Source organism: Diabrotica undecimpunctata, chromosome 4 (assembly GCF_040954645.1).
Source record: "Diabrotica undecimpunctata isolate CICGRU chromosome 4, icDiaUnde3, whole genome shotgun sequence".
NCBI classification, from domain to species: Eukaryota; Metazoa; Arthropoda; class Insecta; order Coleoptera; family Chrysomelidae; genus Diabrotica; species Diabrotica undecimpunctata.
In genome coordinates, this window is record NC_092806.1 from 64,057,732 (window position 1) to 64,079,371 (window position 21,640).

The 21,640-nt window shown below is 34.9% G+C and overlaps 1 protein-coding gene across 1 annotated transcript in view; it reads left to right on the top strand.

Annotated features, from left to right (window-relative positions):
- Window positions 1–20,111, top strand: part of LOC140439594 (paired mesoderm homeobox protein 2-like) — a 45,895-nt gene extending 25,784 nt beyond the window's left edge. Inside the window, exons 3-4 of the mRNA XM_072529609.1 lie at window positions 13,259–13,425; window positions 17,562–20,111. Coding sequence (XP_072385710.1) covers window positions 13,259–13,425; window positions 17,562–17,960 — 566 coding nt within the window. The 3' untranslated portion in view covers window positions 17,961–20,111. The remainder of the gene's footprint in view (window positions 1–13,258; window positions 13,426–17,561) is intronic.
- The last annotated feature ends 1,529 nt before the right edge of the window (window positions 20,112–21,640 follow it).

Here is a 21,640-nt window from a genome sequence, read left to right on the forward strand (position 1 = left end):
TTTTGAACATTATCTTTTACACAAACCGTGTCCTGATAATAACAAACACAAAAAAGTATTATCTAATTTGGTGCAGTCGTTCTAAAGTTACGCGCGTACAAACATTTCGGCGATTCGTTTGTATTTTTATAAATTAACTAGCGGACCCGACAGACTTCGTTCTGTCAAATAGATTTGGAATGTGGCAGCTTATTTCTTTAATTCTCGTGAACAGAACCGTCACCATGATGATAGGGCGGTGTGTGAGGGTCAGCTCGGGTGACCTAAGTATCTTCGCTTCCACGAACTTTGGCCACCCTTTTGGACCCACTAAAAACCCCGACTGGGATGTCTGCCAGAGGGCTTCAAACTAAGAGGGGAACTTAAGGTTCAAACCTAATTGAAAAATAATCTAAAGGGATAGTGGAAACCTAAAGGTGGCAAATATTTATAAAGTGGGTGCTTCAATGAGAAAACATAGAGATAATTAATTATTCTTTATTATTATTATTAACATAGGGTTAATATCCGATACATGTAATAAAGAATAATGAAATAAAACGTATATAAGTATTTTCAGTAATCGCTTTATTGTAAATCAAGTGAATCATAATTATTAACAAAAATCTGTTTTATTTTTATTGTAGTGCTTTATGATATACAATGTTTTTTGATTGATTACCTGGTGAATATACAAACAAATCTGATGGTTTTCCAGCACGGAACAGGCAACATACAATTGACCATGTGAGAAACATGAGTTTTCTAGATTAATACCAAAAACACCTAATGATTGCCCCTGGGACTTATTAGTCGTAGTCGTTTAAATTCAAATGGTACATCAGTCGGAATCATAGCATCGTGGTATCGTCGGATGCGTGGTATCAAAACGTCTTCTCCTTTATTTTTCCTTTCAGTATAGTTGCTTCTATCACGTTGTTCAATAATTTTTTTATCGCTAACCGTGTGCCGTTGCAAAAAGCGCGGTTGGTTGATATTTCTCAACATTATAACTACCGATCCAACCTTTAATTGAAGACTCTTGGTAAATCCAGCGAGTTTAAAAATTCAGGGGATAGTTGACGACATCATCTTGGTTAGTAGCCAAATTAACTGATGTACATATCCTCAATTCGCCTGTAATTTGTTCTTGAATTTTGAAATTTAATTCCTTTACATCCATGATTTTTGCAGCCAATATAGCCCGTTCGCTAAACCAATTATGGAAACACCTTTTGAATAAGTTCATCTTTTGATCGAGTTACCTGACAAAAACTTGGAGGAAAGTTAATGCAGCCAGTCAAGGTGTCTATAGGAAATTTGCCATTACCAATGTCAATGAGTTGTTTAGAGAATATGTCTCCAGATTGGTCATTTTGCAACTCGACACGCATATTCTTGCTTAAGTGTAATACCTTGACATGTTTTCACACATTGGAGGACTTTAAACATGCATTGAGTTCATCAGCTGGCGTTGATCGTGGAATCACTGAAAATCTATGTAGATCTATTGTAGATCTTGTAAGGTTCTATCTAAATAAAGCCTCCAAAAAATTTTTATGTGCCATCGTGCATTCATTCCAAACAATCAATTCATATTGCTGCAAAACCTTTGCCATTGCAGAGTTCTCCGAAATATTGCAGGTTAGAGTTTCGTTGCTTTGCATGTGTAATGGCAATTTTAGTGCTGAATGGGCTGTTCGACCACCTTCAAGCAAAGTTGCTGCGATTCCCGACGAAGCGAGTGCAATTGCAATTTTATTTTGTGAGCGAATTGTTGCTAATATCAATGAAATCAAAAAAGTTTTTCCTGTACCACCAGGTGCATCTAAGAATTCCTATTTTATCATTTGTTACTTTCATAAGTGTATCAAATATACCTACATACTTCTGTTGTTCATTCAATAGTGGAAGATTTGTTTGAATTAATTCTTTCAAAGTGTTCACCGAACCGAACCGACCGCTCCGAAAATATTTGTATGGGAAAAAGAAAAGGGCTGTTTTAGGGTTTTCCCGGAAATTATTCGAATTTTTCTCGCCGTAAAAACCATTCTTAGACTTCAAGGAACATTTTAAAAAAAGTATTGTTAAGATTGGTCCATGCGTTTTTGAGTTATGCGCTTACCAACACATTTTGCGATTCATTTTTATATTATAGATAACAGAAGACAATACCTTAAGCCGTGCACATACATGGGGTATTCGGCATACATACATACGCCTTTGTCGAAGATTGCTCGACATTATTGTCTCTTTTGATTCGGGTTAACATACCGACTGACGATGAGAAGCACCGAATAGCGATCATTCGTCACGAGGCAACCCATACACACTAGTCGCTACGTACCAAATAGCAAACATTTGCTATTCGGGGCTAGTCGAATATCGCATGTCTGTATCCGTAAAAAGTATGTATATCGTCATCGTCAAAATATTTTAATACTTAACAACACTATTAACAACAACATACACAACTGTTACTAATGTTTCTTCTATTGACAAAGTTCTTTGGTGACTTACTTCTTCCGATTTGTTAAAACAGGTTCGAATATTAAGACAGCTACTGCGTTAAGGGTTATCATTATCTCCGAACGCTTTTAAAAAATGAAATTGGGATGTCTCACCCTTCCTTTAAGATGTGTAATCAAACACCAAAAGACTTAACCCTCTTTCTACTATTGACAAACAACCTAATAATTTCACCTCATCAATCTCGACGAAATGTTTGAAAAGTTGGTTTCCGACGGTTCATTGATATATATTTTCCCCATAAAAAATGTTTGAATTTCAAACGCGCAGAGCGGCATCATGGACTGTCATCTCGCGAAGTGTGACATACAAAAACAACTGCGTCTCGCCCAGGCTCTGTCTAAATTTCCAAATTGATGCCGCCACTAAACTGTGTTAATTTTAGTCTTTTTATTGGCGTTTTACAATTTTTTTTATGTACGTTCTTGTGTTTAATTTTGAATTTTATAGTCGTACCTTTTAATTTTAATGGGATTCTGTGAAAAGAAAATTTATATGGTCGTTAATTCGTACTGGTGTTTTAATATGTGCCCTCGACTTGTTGGCATCCGGAGTATGGTAAACAAAAATGTATTTTATAATCTATGAATAAATTTTACCGAAAATAATATTTACAACGCATATTTACCAAATTAAATATCAGATGGGGGCAAAACAGATTGTAGTTGAATTGATTTTATTAGATCCAAAGAAAATACATATCTTTTATTGACACTCGTTTACTGTTAGACATAGACATTCCTCAATGATTTTTAATTGCATATACCAGGGGTGGCCAAACTGCGGCTCGCGAGCCACGTGCAGCTCTTTGAAGGATTATTTGTGGCTCTCGATAAATTAATCTTTTCATTTTTGTGTTATTATATTTTAAAAAATTATTATCTTTCCTTGTGTATTTCAAAATATCTTTTCAAATTCCTAACAACAAATATTAAAGACTATTTCAACGTTGTAACAAATTTCCTTTCAATTTAAGAATAATGACACGTCAAAAACTGCGTGAACGAACATAATCAGTGACTCCATGTAAAAGTCTGGCTTGCCTCCTATTTAATATTGCCTTGGAAAAGGTAGTCTGAGATCGCGAATTAAAGACGGCGGTACTATTTACAATAGATCGATCAAAATTTTAGCAAACGAGATTACATTGACATAATAGGGTGGTACCAGCGAGCATTTGAGCACTATTTATTAGTATTCATGGAAGCGGTGGCGAAACAGGTCAGTCTAGTCATCAACGAAGACAAAACCAAGTACATCTTGGTTACTAAAGATCCTATAGCAAATGTGGAACAGAAAACAGTCTTTGGAGGTTATATCTTTGAACGTATTCACAGCATCACATACCTTGGCTCGCTAGTGACTACTACCAACAAAACAAGTAAAATACGAATAAACCTTACAAATAGGGCATACTATGGACTTCAAAAACAATTCCACTAAAGAACCCTCCAAAGAAGAACTAAAATTACTATATCAGAAAAACATCGCTGAGCCAGTACTCACATATGGGGCAGAAACATGGAATCTAACGCAGAAGGCTGAAAGACTTTTGCGAATATTCGAGTGTAAAATACTCCGCAAAATATTTGCAGGTATAAACGACCAAGGGCATCGGCACAAAAGATATAACTTTAAATTATACCTGAAATGGAAAACAATAGCTCATTTAAAGAATTGAAGGACGAAGGACCACCAGCCCAGGGGCTGGAATGAAAAACAGATTAAACACTAACTTATATTTAATGCTAAGATTAAATAGCAATTTCTGATATCTGTCCGAAAACACTGTGATATGGAATATTTCGCTACACTTTTCACTGAGGCTATTTTCACTATTACCTATTATTACAAGTAGAATTGCTTAGCGAAATGTCCTTTCTATGTTTAAAACTGTTTATATGACAATTATAACTGCGGTTTTAGGAAACACTGATTAATATAAACGATTGACTTGATAATATTTATGAATAATAATGCGATGCGAACTACTTAGTTACAAATATAATAATAAGCGAGCGAGTATTTTGCGAACTAACGATTTCAGCTTACGTGATTTGCGACCGACTTTGGTAATAGCTTTTTCTCAACTCACTGATAATATTCAAATTATATACGCAGGTAACGGAGGGTTCTTATCCCAAGGAGTACCGTTAAATACCTTCCTTTATTCTTTTTAAGAATAGCAATATATAATAATGGTTGAAAATTTATATCGAGTGGAATGGAATTTCACCAATACCAACTCTTTAACGAGCCAGACGTCGTGAAGTTTATTAAAACACAGCGACTTAGATGAGCTGGACACATAATACGAACTCCAGCAACACGATTGCTTAAAAGCTTCTTCTTCTAAATGTGCCTATTTTCTAGAGATGTTGGCGAGCACATTGACCCATCTTATTCTATTCACAGCAGCTCGAAATAAATTAGTTGACGAACAGTCCACTTCCTAAGATTAGTCAGCCAGGATATACGCCTACGTCCAGGGCCTCTCTTACCCTCAATCTGGCCTTGTAGAATCAACTGTAAAATTCGGTATTTATTATTACGCATGATGTGGCCGAAGTAAGCCAATTTTCTGTTCTTTACGGTGTTGATAATTTCGTTGTCTTTTCTTAGCCTCTAAAGAATAGTTATAGTACTTGTGTGGCGTATATATGAGACCCTCAGCATATGTCGGTAGCACCACATTTCAAATGCCTCTAATCGTTTTATGGCATCTTCTGTAAGGCTCCAACTTTCTACTCCATAGACGAGGATACTAAAGACGTAATATCTAAGAATTCTTATGCGTATATCGATACTTAAAGATAGGTTGCAAAGAATCCTCCTAAGGTTGTTAAAAGAGCTTCTGGTTTTTCCAATACGAGTTTTTATTTCGTAGCTGTGAGCTCAAGTATCCCTAATATTGCAGCCCAAAAGCATATTTTTTCCACTCCACATAATTTGAGCGTTTATGTTGCTCTTCTTGCTAATGATCAATATTTTTGTCTTCTTGCAATTAAGTTTTAAGCTTAAAAGCTAACCACAGGAATAGCTGTAACCTAACCACTTAATTCGACCACGAATTAAGTGGTTAGATGGAGTTGACTTAGGGATATTAAAAATCATAAGATGGCAACAGGTCGCCACAAACCGAACAGAATGGCGACGAATCTTGGAGCAGGCCAGAATCCACAAATGTTTTTCGAGCCAAAGGTGATGATGATGAGATTTGTATGCAAGTATTTAGAATCAATGATATATTGTCTTACGTAAATGAAAAGTTTTTAAATCACAGTAGATTCAGCACTAAATATGGACTTAGTAGCATTCATATGTAAAGTCTCAGTTTCTTCAAAACTCGGAAGTATTAATGTTAATGTTAAAATGTAAATTATCATTTTATATAGATTTTAGAAAATTTATATTGAGATACATTGAATTTTAACCTTTGAGATCCAATACTGATGGGCTGCAATGTTGATCATCTTCACCTTATTGAAGCGCAAAAGATAGCAGAAGCGAATTCTTTTTTGGTCAATATTTTTTGTAAAATAATCTGTAATTAGGGTTACTATCTTTAAATATGAAATACTATGAATTTTGTAAATCCCCTCGCCACAAAATATACGTATATAATATAAAAGCACTATTTCAGTTACATTTGAATGTACAGCCCCAATAAAATATTGATTCCCTTTATAGTAATGCCATCTATGGGTCACTCCATGGATTATTTATTTCATCAGCCTATTTCAAATATTTTTTAATATATGATTTGTTCCCGGCTACTCCTTACTCCTAATAATGGAGTTTGAAATATGATTAGAGTAAACAAAACAGACAGTATCTTTAATTGTAATAATGATGCTAGCAATAAGGAAAAAAAATCATACGCTTCTTAAAAAAAGCGTATATAGAGAAAAAATGGATCGAAAGAAGAAGCTTAAGCCAAGGAATATTATATATGTTGAATAAAAAATTATTAGTAGAAGACCATTTGGCATATAAAAACCTTTTACAAATGACTAATAATATTTTGTTTAAAAAATTGTTACCAATAGTTGAGACTAACCTCACTTTTAGTTAATATCATAATATTCCATCATTTTTAGTACAAGAAATTAGAACATGCTCTAATTTTTAGTACTGAATCGGCGCGCTCATCTAATTTGTGCGCAGACCTAAGAGAGGAAAAACAACCCGACAAAATAGTAATTCGAAATTTTTGATATATTGGATAGAATAAGATGGACATGATAAAGAGCAAGAAGATGAAGTGAAGAAGTGAAGAAGTGAAGATCGTTAGATCTGAACAACCGGAAACATTCAAACAACCAAGACGCTGGTTTGAAATTTGAGTATCAAGATTTCAGGGTTTCTTTACAAACATAGGTATATTAGTCATAAACGATCATAAAGCCATATGATAGAATATACCAAGAAAGGAGAGAAATGCAAATACAATAATAAAAAAAATATTTTAGAGAGTCCAAAAGAAACATATTATAATACCTAATAAGTAATCAAAAAAGTTATAAAATAATAGGGAAGGTATGGCAATATTTTCGATACAACTCTCGCCATCTGTTAAGTAACATGATATTTCTATGAATGTTAGTATATAAAACTTACCACTAATTACAGATTCCTTCTTCTGACATGCAGTCTTGTATAGAATGAGTTATAATTTTACTTTTACCGTTTTGAGGAAATGTTCAGTAGTGATTGTTTTCATCTATTGATTTTTAACTATAGAAATTAAAAAGATGGTTTATATTTTCATATTTTGTTATAAATATTTTGAAACTTAAGACCTTAAAATATTTATAAGGTTCGAAACATTTTTGAGGGTATTTGCAATATGGTCTTCTAGTGTTATGTTACAAATATAAGCTAGCCACCAAATCTAGATGTTCAACCAGGACTATACTGGAATGCAAAGAAAATTTCTGACGCCTTATGATATTTCACCAATCCCGATTTCTAAAAAGAAAACCACTAACAGAGGAAGAAAATCATCGGAAGCAGCTGTAAATAAATACCTCGTCCCGTTATAAAGACGAATTATCGCTAAGCATTGCTAATAAAGATAAACAAAATGTTAAATCAATAAAAAAGAAGATTTTCCCTCGATCAACTACGGCAAAAATTTCGAAAAGTAAAGTTGAGTTAGCAGGGGATTCTGAAAGTGAAGACAATGAATCACAGCTAACTTTGGAGGATGAAGATTTAGATAAAGATGAAATGCCCGGTAAGAAAGAACCAGACAATTTAGATACGAAATGTATCTTCTTTGAAAGCCAATGTTTTGATGACCGCAAGGGTGAACTCTGGGTTTAATGTTTGACGTGTTGCTTCTGGTGCCATGTTGACTGTGCAGGGGCGGATATAGATTGTTATATTTGCAACTTTTGTCGCAATGACTAATATGTCTTTCTTTGTATATATATTCTTTATTGACTTTCGAGGTTTTTCCAAATTTTTTTCAATTTTGTTTCGTAATAAAGAGCTTATATAAGTAGTTTCTATCTGTTTATTCCAGTAGCCTATATTTGTGTCACGCTGTCCAAGGTGCTTTCATGACCTTCTTATCAAAAAATACTTTGACATAATCAAAAAACTCTTCGAATATTGATAAGAAAACGGCTAGTGGAGATATAAGTCAAAGAACAAATATAATTGAAAAATGCGTGGAATATGTTAAGTAAATGTAACGGTAACCCATATTTGTACCTTCTATACTTTATTTTGTTTTTATTTTTATATTATTCCACTTTTAAGTTACCAGCAGTTACCTTTTTTTTCGTCTTTTATGAGAGGGGGGGGGTGGAAATGTTCGAAACATACTTCGGTCCTAGAAGGTAGGCAGAACCGCCTTCCAGCCTCGATTATGCAGGATTCCTCCAGCGTGGCCACGATGATATAGGAGACCGCAAGCGCAGGGGTTGTTCGGACACCAGCGCCGTCAATGGCATAGAACTACCTGCTAAAAAAACACTCTCCTCCTCGGTGAATACCGGCTGGATCGCCCTGATTGGGATGCAACAGCAGCACGGCATTCACTCGATGATCTCTCATTCACTCACAATTCTCACGCATTCTAGCACTTTCTCACTACGACTGAATTCTCCTCTCCCTCTGTTCCTCCCTGTTCATGTTCAATCTCGCCCCTTCTCATTCTGCCTTATCTTCTTGCTTGCTTCGGGTCGCCTTTCTTCTTGTTCCTTTCTCTCCAACGTTCTCCTCACATATCGCTGAATTGCTCTCCACCGATCTGGCGATCATGGACGATCAGGCTCATCTCATCTGTCCATCTATCGCATACCAATAGAGTGTGTGGGACAGTGTCCGATATTTCACAGTACAGGCATTTGTTATTTTCTGTCTTTCCAAATCTGTAAAGGTATGCCCTGAAGCAACCATGTCCTGTGAGCATCTGCGTCAGTAATCCAAACGCAGGTGTCCGCAGTCCATCCATATTCTCAGATTAGGAATTAGCGACTTCGTCCACTGCGCCACGCTTCTCATCTCGTCTTATTTATCTTCTTTTTCTTCTTCAGGTACCGTCTCCTCTAAGGAGGTTGGTAATCATCACAACTATTTTCACTTTTGAGATTGCAAGTCGACGGAACTGTAGTTATACCACTTTCTCAGATTGTTGAGCCAGGAGATGCATCTTCTTCTGATACTTCGTTTTCCCTGTATTTTTCCCTGCATTATGGTTTGTAGCAACACATATTTATCCCATCTCATAACGTGGCCGAGATAGAAACGACGTGTCATTTCTCTTGCCACACCATTATGGACCTCTCCCTTTCTTCTTTTTTTAAACGTTCTGTTGATATGTCTTCATTTCTTCTCAACGTCTCACTAACACGTTCTTCGGAATACACCAGGTGATAACTTCCAGCGCCTTGGTAGAGGCGCCGCCCCCAACGCCGCGAATCTTACCGCAGCTCTTTGAATCACCGCTTTTACGTACTCCCCCTTTTGGGTTTCTTTGGAACCACTTCCTTTCCTGAACATTCAAATGTTATCCTGTGCCTTTTCCTTGGTTTCTTGAAAACTATAGCCTCGGTCTTACCCGCAACCAGTTCTATCTCATGCATTTTTATCCATACCTTGACTTGATCGCATGTACGTTGTGCACCAAAGAGTGCACCAAGGTCCTCCCTGTCCCGCGCCAAATTCCACAGCGTGGGTCCAACGGCACTCCAGCCGTCACGTCAACCACTACTTCTTTTTCTATTACATTTTTTTCTCTCTGACAGATAGTAGGAGACCAAATCCATCAAGTACCTCGGACACCTTCTCTCTCGTAGAGACTTCATTACCTCTTTCCATTTTAATGCGTTGAAAACATTCCGGACGTCAAACAACAGTAGGATTGCCCACCTCGGGTTAACCTCCACCCTGCGCAACTCCCTGAAGACTTCTTTCAGCGCATCCACCGTGCTCCTGTTCTTTCTGAAACCGTACTGCCTGGGTGACAGTCCGCCTGACTCTTCAATCACTGTGTCTATTTGCCCTCTTAGAAGCCTCTCGTATAATCTACCTATGCACGACAGAAGGCAAACAGGTCGATACTTTTCTTCCCCCTTTGGGAGTAGTAGGATTTCCAATTTGCCGGAAATCGCTGAGTTTCAAGCAATGTATTCATGTGTTTTAAGAGGTACCAGTAGTTAAGTAGTTACCTAAAAATTTATTTAAAGGTTTGTTGTTAAGAAAATAGGCACTATATGTGTATTATGGCTAAACAGGGTCTGTAACGACTTCTAGAGAACTCAGGGTGTATGCTCCTCCGACGGTATAGATTAGTCCACGGTTTAGTAGATCTCTAGATAACTCTAGATAACTCGGGGGATAATCCGAGGAAAGCGAAACGTGGGAAGACGAAGAATATCCTGGCTTAAGAACTTAAGGGAATGGTTTGAATGCAGTAGTGCAGAACTTTTTAGAGCGGCAGTCAACAGAGTCCGCATAGCCATGACGATTTCCAACCTTCGGTAGAAGATGGAACTTAAAGAAGAAGAAGATAACTCGGAGAAATAACATGCTTCCAGGAGAGTTCGACTGTTTGCTTGAATTATTTTGAATTTTATTATGAGTATCAAAAGATCGGTTTCCATTTTATACGTCGTAGTTTCTTAAAGAATCAGCTTTTAGCTAAGAAACCGGTTACTTAGCCAAGTGGCGCTTCTTAGATTAATGAAATTCAATGTCTCCGTCCTCTTTTCTATAAAACTAAAAAATCCATCTTTATAGACAATTTTCAAACGTTTTAGTCCATAAAGCTAAAGTGTTCAGTTTCTTAGACTTAGTTACAAAGCTGAAACCGGAGTAGTCTTATAAAAGGTGTGATGTGAAAAACATTTGTCTAAAAAGCCTAAATTGTTAGTCTCTTAAGTATAACGCCAAACTAATATTTTTTCTCCATTTGAATTTTATTATTCTAATTAATTAGTATGACAAAATATAGATTTAATTATGGGATATATGTATAGATTATTAACTATGGAATTCCCGTTATGTCAAATGATATTTTATTATTTTTTAATGAATAAACTAAAAACCCTATAAGCTTTAATGTTGCATAATATTATTTTAAAAAATTCTTGATTAGATCGACCGAAACCAGTGGCGGATCCAGAAATTTTTGTCGGGGGGGGGGGGTCATGGGTCCTGAGGGTGATTTTGATATAGGATTTAGATTTTTGCACCTTTCAGTGGCTGATCCCCAGAAATTTTTGTCGGGGCCGGGGTCATGGGTCTTGAGGGTGATTTTGATACAGGATTTAGATTTTTGCACCTTTACGATTGATATGATTTGTGCCTCATGTAAGGGAACCATTTTCTCAATAATTATTTTAAGCGATATATTTAACCAATAAGGAGTTATTAAAACCCAAATACCCTACGGGGGCAAAGAAGGATATAAAATATGGGGTCTTAAACTTAAACCAAAAAAAAAATATTTAAACCCACATACTCTATGACAGTAAAATCAAGTGTACAAGACTATTAAACCAAAGGAAAGTTATTAAAATAAAAATACTGGAATATCAATGACTGTCAATTTAAAGTAGGTATTTCAAAGACAAATGGGCCTGCGTAGCGCAAGCGGTAGGATGCTTGCCTCGCACGCCGATGGTCCGGAGTTCGAATCCTACCGCCGGCAAGAACAACTAGACATTTTTAAAAATGTCTATAGGCCCCAGGTCGACTCAGCCTGAATAATATGAGTACCTTGGGTAAAACCAGGGGTAATAATAGGCGGTTGAAGCGTAGCACTGGCCATGTTACCTTCCTTGTATACCGTAGGCCCTAGATATAGCAGACTACCCTGCTATACTATCAAAGCCACGAAGCGGTATAAAACGGGAGACTATTATTATTATTTCAAAGACAATTAATTTAAAACCCACCTATCCTATGGCTACAAAATCAACAACAAACCAACGATAAATAATTATAAACCAAAGTTAAATAATTTAAATGCAATAACTCAATTTAAGTGTAAACATTAATGAATGTATTTAACATTCCTAATAAACTCTATCTTATCGTTGCATATTTGATATCAATTGGTAAAAACATTCATTTATTCCTTATTGCTATACGAAGTGGAAACATGGACTCTCGGAATTACAAGTATGAGGCATATAGAAGAAGCCTTTGAAGTGTGTGTTTTTAGAAGGATGCTGAAGATTTCGTGGACAGAGCACGTGACCACGTAAATTAAAAAAAGTACACGGGACCGATACATGGGTCCTAGGACTGATTGGGAAATTTTGAATCTTATAGCCAGTATTTCAAGTAGAAGTACTTGCACTAATAGTCTGTACCGATAAAATTAATAAGGGAGGCTACAAAAATAAGAGAATAAATATGATTTCTACAACCAGCCGGTAATATTAGCCACTTAAAGAGAGCCCATTTACCAAATAATTATAAACTAGTAGTAAAATTACAAACATCTCCTTAATAAACCACCACTGGCGATAAAATATGTCTAATCTGAGTGCTAACACATAAAGGAGTTCAGACTCACTGGCATAACGAGGCTCGAGAGTAACCTTGAAAGCTCAAAACAGCTCTTCTATATCACGAAAGGTGTTGTAAAAAATAAAATTCAAAATGAGTCTCCTTCAAAGGAGGGCTAGAAAGGAGACCTAACAACAACAGCCATATAGATATTGATAGACTTTCGATTAGTGATTATTACTTTCAGTGATATAATATACTTCTTCTTTTATTTGCTAACCTAATATAGGTATCGTGTTATCATGAATTATTATAAGTTGGAATTGCCAATATTCCTCCATTTTTCATGATCTTCTGTTAATCTTGCACATTCTGATAGCGAAACATCATAGTTAAGACTATTTGGTCGGTATATCTCGTATGGAATCTACCTCTGGCTCTTTTACCCAGCACGCTACCCTGTATTGTCAGCTTTTCAACTCCTTTCTCCGAAAAATGTGTACAAAATAGGCTATAATTTGCTCTATTCTTAACCTTTTCTTGATTTTCAGTTGTTCCAGTACCAACACATTTGTTAGTAGTTATGTCAAATGTTGATTATATCATTTATAGGACAATTCACAATATCACTCTGATCTTCAGCGTCCCGGATAAAGCAAACATATTTCATTACATAACAGCGTTTACCCATCTGATCAGATGATATCAAGAAATATTAATGTTTTTTGTTGTTTTTGGACATTTTTCATACAAACTAATTTTTAATATTATCTTTTAGAAACATCATGCGAAGAAAAGCTAAAGAAACCAAGAAGAAATAGAACAACTTTTACAACAGCACAATTAGCAGCATTAGAAAAAGTTTTTGAAAAAACACATTATCCAGATGCTTTCGTCCGAGAAGATTTAGCAACTAGAGTTAGTCTTAGTGAAGCCAGAGTACAAGTAAGTGGACCTTGTTTTAAATATTGATTTTATTTTGATACAAAAGTGGAAGAATATGACAAAGGTCACAAAAGTTTAGCATATCTAAACATATTTCCAAGTTTAAAACTATTGTTTTTTTTTAATTGTTTGAATAGTAAATAAGGACTTTTTGGTATGGACCAACAAATAATACCAATCGCACAGAACATTCATTCTGTGCGATTGGTATTATTTATTGTTCGTGCATTTATGAGGTTAAAATATCAAAGTATTAAGATATTTACTCCCAATATTTATGTTTTAAGGTTATGTTATTGTTTATTAAAACTTTAATTATTTTTTACTGTATTTTAAGATATTTTGTTGTTGTTTTTATTAATAAATGGTCATAACATCAAATAAATAAAATTAATCAATAAATCACTCAATTTATTTACGAAGTTAAAATATTATTAAATTAATATTCTTTTTTAGGTGCTAGTGATTTTATCCCGCAAAAGACTAAATATATTCATTTTCTCGCAGTTTAAGTAGTAAGTAATAGTTTTGTTATTACTGAAAAATTCAGTAATACTGGATATCTTTAATAAACACGTTTACTAGTCAGTATATGCCCAGATCTAAAAAATACTATTACAACCCTCAAATAGCATTTTTTAAAACTCACTATGGCAATTTGATAGAAAGGTTTCCACAGAATGTTATATTACAACTAAAAGTCCTTATTCACTACTTGAACTATGAGAAAACGAATATTTTGAGTCTTTTACAGGATAAAATCACTGACAACGAAAAAATAATAAAACTTTAATTTAAATGTTTTTCAACTTTGTAAATAAATTAAATTATTTATTTTGAAATAACCCTGATAAAAACAATGACAAAATACTTTGAAATACAGTGAAAAAATAATTAAAGTTTTAATCAATCAATAACATAATGTTAAAGCATGAACATTAAGAGTAAATATCTTATTAAATATTAATAATTTGATATTCTTACCTCACATATTCACTAACAACAAATAATACCAATCGCACAGAATGAATGTTCATAACCAAAGTCCTTATTTACTATTCAAACAATTTTAAAAAAACAATATATTCAACTTCCTATGCGACAAATACACACAAATTAGACATGTTTGGAAAGGTTGTATAAACCCCACTCATTGTGACGTCAGAGTTAGGTAGTCCATTCTAGCACACAGTTTTATCCACTTTTGTATCTTTGCACTAATGTCTTAAACAGTTTATCTGACTTGGATGGGAGGCTCGAGCCAAGATCCCAATATAACTTACAGTACACCCGACCAACTTATATAGAATCATCGGATATTTCGTATTAATTCAAGAGAATTTAAATAAATCGACATACGAAGTTAAATAATATTTATTTTAAATCAATTTAATTACCAGTACATAAAAATTAAAGAACACGATAAATTATTGAAATAACAAATTGAAACAATTTGTTTTAAAATCAATAATATGCAAAATTTCAATGTAAAATCAATAATATTTAAATTGTTTTTTATTTATTTATGTTTTTGTTTGTAGTCAATGTTACCACACCTAGTCCTAATGCAAGCTTCAATTTGCGTAGGCATGCGACATGCTAACTACACTTCATGCGACTCCTAAACTAATTGTCAACATTTTGTTGTGGTAGGTTGTTCCATTCTTCAAGAGCAGCTTATACTAGCTGTGCGATGTTTTGTGGATTATCCCAGCGAGATATAATTATTCTGTTAAACATATTCCACAAATGCTCTATAGGGTTAAGTTCGGGTGGGCATGTAGGCCACTCCAGAATAGTGATATCTTCTGCTTTAAGGAAGTCTGTAGTCACTCTGCTGATATGTGGAGGTACATGACAATGCCTGAAAATTAAATTTTCTCCCATTGTAGCTCTTCAGAGCTTAACTACAGTTTCTTGAACCAAATCAACATATCTGCGATCTGTTAAATTTGGTTGCATTATAATTAAAGGAGTTTTTCCACCGGTCATAATTCCTCCCCGAAACATGACACTTTCTTCTTTATATATGTGAATAGATCTGGCAGTTTCCGTTCTTGTTTATCTTCCTCGCCCTCTAAGGACACGAATTCGTCAGTCATTTGATTTTACGCAAGTCCTGGTTTCGTCTGAAAATAGCACATTTTGCCAATTTCCAATGTTCCAGTTTTGGTGTTGAAAACATCAATTTGGGTGATCAATCTTGTGCTGCTTGGAGAACTTGAGAACTCGTAACTGTTTACTGCTGTATAGTCCTTGAGCACGAAGTCTTTTTCTTGTCGTTTTAACTGACATTTATACCTGCAGCTTTCCAAAGTTGCATTTGGGGCTGCGGGTGCGAAATTATTGGGTCTCTTCTATCTACTTAGACAATGAAATAATCGTGGCAAGCGGTTATTACGTTTTGGCAGCTTTGTCTTGGTCTATTCCAAAGCATTCCTAATTCCTGATACCTAGCATAGCTTTTTGACAGAACGCCCTGTGTTATGCATACCACTGTAGCTATATCCCTCTGAGACATTTCTTGCTCCACAAGACCAATAATAATTTTTCCCCTTTGCACTTCCGATAACCCCATATAAGGCCTATTTTTGAACGCAAAAGTTTATTTATTTTCGTTCAAGTTACCACGAAAGCAAATAATGTATAACGTACCGAGCTGTGTTAACTGGATTTTTTATTGGTTTGTTGATTTTTAATAAAAAAATTTATTTCTCACAAAAATAACAAAATTTTTCTAAAGAAATAAATATTGGTTTAAAATACATGGTGATTCCATGTAAGTTTGGGTGTGTGTATATGTTAGCTGTTGAACATTTGAGTCGACTATTTGATAATCGTAGTAATTTATTTTATTTTTTAATCATGTTTATTTGTAATTTTAGTTTATTCTCAGTATGGTAGTTTTTACAAATATGTGCCAGCTACATAAAGTCGCATCAAAAACAGTGAATATTTATTGTGTTGCTCTCTCTTTAAATCAGTACAAGAAATTTCGACAGCAGTATAAACATATTGATGGAGAGGATAAATTTATTGCCAAACTTTCCACATTTTAGAGAGACGTAGTTGAACACCCAATTTCTTTAACATATTTATTAAGGACCATTGAAGCAATAAAACACTTAAGACGTATTTTTCCTTCGATTTATTTATAGTGAACTTAAAGGCTGATTCTACATTGATAATTATCTCAATTCTGATTATACTAAAAAGAGTTATACAAATATCAATAGCTTTACAGTGCTAGGAGGCAGTAATAAAGACGCAGAGTATTGAGAGAAACAAAACTGTTTACGGTTTAACACAAAACACCGGTTTTACAAACGCATCTATCACTCACGCAGAACGCACTTTTCGGGATCGACAACACACCCCCACCCCCGCCCGTTTTTACTTGCCGAGAGGCAAATTCGCCACTGTCATTGTCCCAAGTCCTATAACGCGGGGTGGAGAGAGATTATGAGGGAGAGGGTCGCAAACACATTAACACGAGAGGTGACGATCTGAGCGCACAAGTTGATAAAATAACTATATTACAATTACAATATTATAAATAGATTGTTTTTACAACACATATTGAGAAAGATGCTACAAATATCAATGATCGATATTTAAAAAATGGGTAGAAATAATACAAATATTTATTAATATGTATTATTCATACTGGATCAAATATTGTCATCACTTTTTTTAAACATAACGTAATGTTTAAATGACAAGGTAAAGATAAATAAGGTTTACTTATTTATCTTTAATAAATAGCAAATTAACAATCAAATTTTCACATGGTCAACTCTTGAAGGTCTTGCAAACATTATGCCTAAATATTTTAAGCATGCTCTTATACGGTTTTATAAACATGACAGACGTGAGAAAATCACCGCTGTATGGAAGACTTTTTGCAAAAGAGCATTGGATTTTTATACGCGTGATCCCGGGATAACAAAAATTTTAAGTATCTCTAATGTATTTTGGCACACCCATAGGCATAAGTAGGAAAGACTTGGTTGAACTTCAGATTAATATATCCTAGTCTCCAAGCCAAGAATATTTAATAAAAGAAAATAATTTTAGACAAAATTAAATTAAAACTAAAAACAGCTTTAACTAAAAATCATTTTTTTTTATTGTAGGTATGGTTCCAAAACCGTCGCGCCAAATTTCGAAGAAACGAACGAAGTCACAACTTCCAACAAACCACTTCGACAAAGCTACCTAGCAAGGCGTCTCCGGTTTCTTTAAAACCAGACCTATCCGAAAAAACATTATTTCCATACCAAAACCCAGCGACAACAAGTCATTCTACAACACATCCACACCCAGATCTTCAGTATGTAATGCCATGGAAGTGCTCTTACTCACAATATAACCAACATGATCTCTACACGAATAATTTTAATAACCTTCCGAGTCAAACTTGTAGTTTTTTATCAAATTCCCATTTTAATTATGGAAGTTTATCGTCTAATCCTATGTGCAATACTTTAAATATGTCGTCTCTGAGGTACAGACCACAAGACTTTAGTTTATAAATTTGAAATACAGTATAACTATTACCGTTTACAAAGTGCGGTGTAACAGTTAACTGTTAACAATTACCTCTTTCCAATAATTTGAAATACAGGGTAACAGTAACACGTTACATATTTTCGGAAATATCGTCAAAAATTTAGCGATTAATTGCACTTTTAAATATTACTGTAAAAGTTTCCTCTTACCTGAGTTTTAATATAACAATCTCCGGTAAACTAAAATATACTTTTACCTTACCTGATACTTAAAATAGGGTGTAGAAAGCAGTTAACAGTTGCCTATTCTTCCTTTATATACACACAACGCAAAAGTCTAGGGATATTTTTATAAATAAACGTATTTTGTTTATCTGTAATAAACTTAAAAAAAGTAATGCAAAATGTCTAGTTTAAATTGTTGTTTAATATGTCAAAAACCATAAATTGCAAAAAAACAGAAAATTGGAGCAAAAAAATATATTGCAAATCACCCATGTTTCACATACCACCATAAAATGTCAAAAATAAGAAATATAAACTTAAAATAAAGTTGGCCACCACGCTGGTTTATCACAGCTCTACATCTACTGTTCATGCTCCGAATCACATTGTTAATGTCTGCTTGAGGTAGTTGTGTCCATTGTTCTCTCAGAAGCCCTTTTAATTGAAACTCATTGTAGATATTACCCATATTTGAAGTAATTCTTCGTTGAAGCATGTCCCATACATGCTCAATGGGATTCAAGTCCGGTGATTGTGCTGGCCACGGCAATACATCAATACCCTTGTTATCCAACCAGTTTGTTACAATATGTGCAACGGACGTTATCATGCATAAAGTAAAAACTTTCTCCAACAGCAGCAGCAAACGAGCGCACAACATTTTCAAGAATAGTGTCCAAATATTGCTGACTTATGAGAAAGCCACGTGAGAAAATGAGGTCAGTTCTTCCGTCAATCATGATTCCGCCCCATACCATTAATGTACCACCTCTATATGCATACACTTCTTGAAGATGTAATTTTTCTCCAATTCCGGGTCGTCTTGTCCGACGAGAATCTGGATGAAATCCATATCTAGACTCATCACTAAACAAAACTATGGCCAAGTCGTTGTCAGTCCAATTCTAAAACTCTAGATACCAGGTTAATCTTGCAGCGCGATTGCCTCTAGATAGAGGTGGACATCTCAGTGGTCGCCGACTACGAAGATTGGCTTCATGGAGACGATTCCTCACAGTACTGCTGCTAATTATTACATTATGTGCAAGCTGTAATTCATTAACCAGCTCGGGTGCTGTGATTGTTGGCTCCCTTCTGGCATTTAAAATTAAATATCGGTCTTGAGCGACGGTTGTAGAGCGACCACGTCCTGGATGTTGCTCGGCTGGACTCCCAGTGTCTCTAAACCGACGCCACAAACGACTTACGACGCTTTGGGAGACACCCAGCTAGTCAGCAACTTGAGTTTGTCGCATACCAGCTTGAAGGAGGCCCACGGCTCTATTCATCTCGTCCAACGTTAAATGTTGTCGTTGCATGGTAAAAAGACAATATCTTTAACTCACCTATTAAGCAAAAATGGTATAAAGTGACTAAAATTAAAAATAAACAAAACATAAAAATGTCGATTTTTTTGTCCCTTATAAAAAACATTTTAAAACACGTATCGCTATCAGTTTTACATTTTTTTTGATAAGAAGTGAGTGTCTGTATCAACAATTATAGTATAAGCAAATTTATATGGTCATAAAATTTCTGTCATTGGTATTGTCAAATTATTAAAATATCCTTAGACTTTTGCGTTGTGTGTATATTCTCAGATTCATCAATTAGAATGTATTATAAAATCAGCAGGTACTGGTTATTTTTAGCTAAATTGGTTATGTGAAATATTGCGTAACAGTTAAGATATGGTGAACTATTAACTGTTACTATAACGGGTGTTTTAACACTCACATGTTGAAAAAAAAAAACAAAAATTTCCCTCTAAGCTCAGACGTATTTAAATTAAAATGTGTAAGCCTTAAAGTAGGGAATTTGACGAGTAAAATTCCCTACTCTAAGGTGTAAGCTAATATAAAAGTTTGTTTTATAATATTAAGATATACTGTATACTGTGTGATGATAATGACAAATTAAATTTAAAGTTCGATCAAGGGAAATAAAAAATAGAAAGTACAATTAAGCTTATTTCTGTTCTCCCATTCCAATGGAAAATTCCTAGTTGTACCTGTCCATGTTTATTGGAATCCATGGGAAAAGCTTCAAATATATGATAATGCGATGTAAATGGCCATAGTCCAGATGTTTTGTGACAAGTATTTAAGATCCTTAGCCAATGAAATAGAGAGTACAGAGCAAACGACCTCTTATAACAACTAATTATACATCATAAAAGGTCAAGCAAAATTGCCACTTCCATCACAACATCACAGTGTTCGTCTTTTGACCCTCTTCTGTGATTTTACATTCTAAGAATTTATTGTCCGATTGCAGCCAACGTTAATCCCTCGGTGGAGCTGGAAATCTGTCTATCATATACATATTCAATGGGACAAAGGTTATGGGACATTAAATTGATAGCTCCACTGTTGGATCTGTCAATATCTTGCTGTAAAATAGGATCATCTAGTTCTCGCAGATAGAGCATTATAACGGTTTCCAAGACACTATTTATGTATTCCTGTGCATTTGTTTCTTTTAGAAATGCTACATCGGATCTACTTTTATATGTTATGGCACCCCAAAACATAACTACTTTGTACATAGTAGGCATTCTTCACAGTCACTAGTTCTATGACCTGATCCGCTACCTCTTCGACGTTGTTGTCTGTGTTCAATTATTCCATCATCGCATTACAGTAGTCACATTCTTATTAATCCTGTTAGCGATTTCCCGAAAGTTATTTATTATTTGCTGCGCAAAGTTAGAAAAAAGATATCGAAGACTCTGTTGCTATATTCAAAAGAATGTTAGATGGTAATATTATCCAGATGTTAGTAGTAGAAATAAGAAGGTATGCCATTTTAACAACTGTCCAGATCCTCAAATAACGGAGAAAGCAATTCGATGTTTCATTGACACTCTCATCGTAAGTGGATACGACTGCAAACCTAGCAAGCGATATTTTTGGGACAGTCAGACTGACATGCGAAATGAAGCAGTTTATAATCCTATGAGACAGGAAATATTCGCTCAGATAATGCGGTTTGTACAATGCGCAAATAACTCTAAAGTAAATGTTAATGACAACTCTTTAAACTACGACCACTTGCAAATTTCTTCTTGTTCGTCTTTTTATGTAGACTTGACTGTGTCTGTTTTTCAATGTGCCTCCAGAAAGTTGTCGTTCCATCATTTTCGTGGTCTTCCTACTCATCGTCTTCCTATTGGGGAACCGTCTGTTGCTGTGTTTTCCACTCTATTTGGTGTCATTCGGCTTATATGATCGTTTCATTCTACTCTTCTATTTCTTAACCAGTCCTTGATGTTCTCCACTTTGCATATATGTAGTATATCTGTTCTTCTAGCTCCCACAGTGTTTTTATTTCTCCATATGGTTTCATTCAGGCAACCTGCGGCTCTATTTGCTCTATTCACTTGATCTTTGATCAGATCTATTATCTGACCTTCCAGCTCCAATTAACATTTTAGTAAATTTGCTGTTATAACCATGCATTTTGTCTTTTTTGGAGAA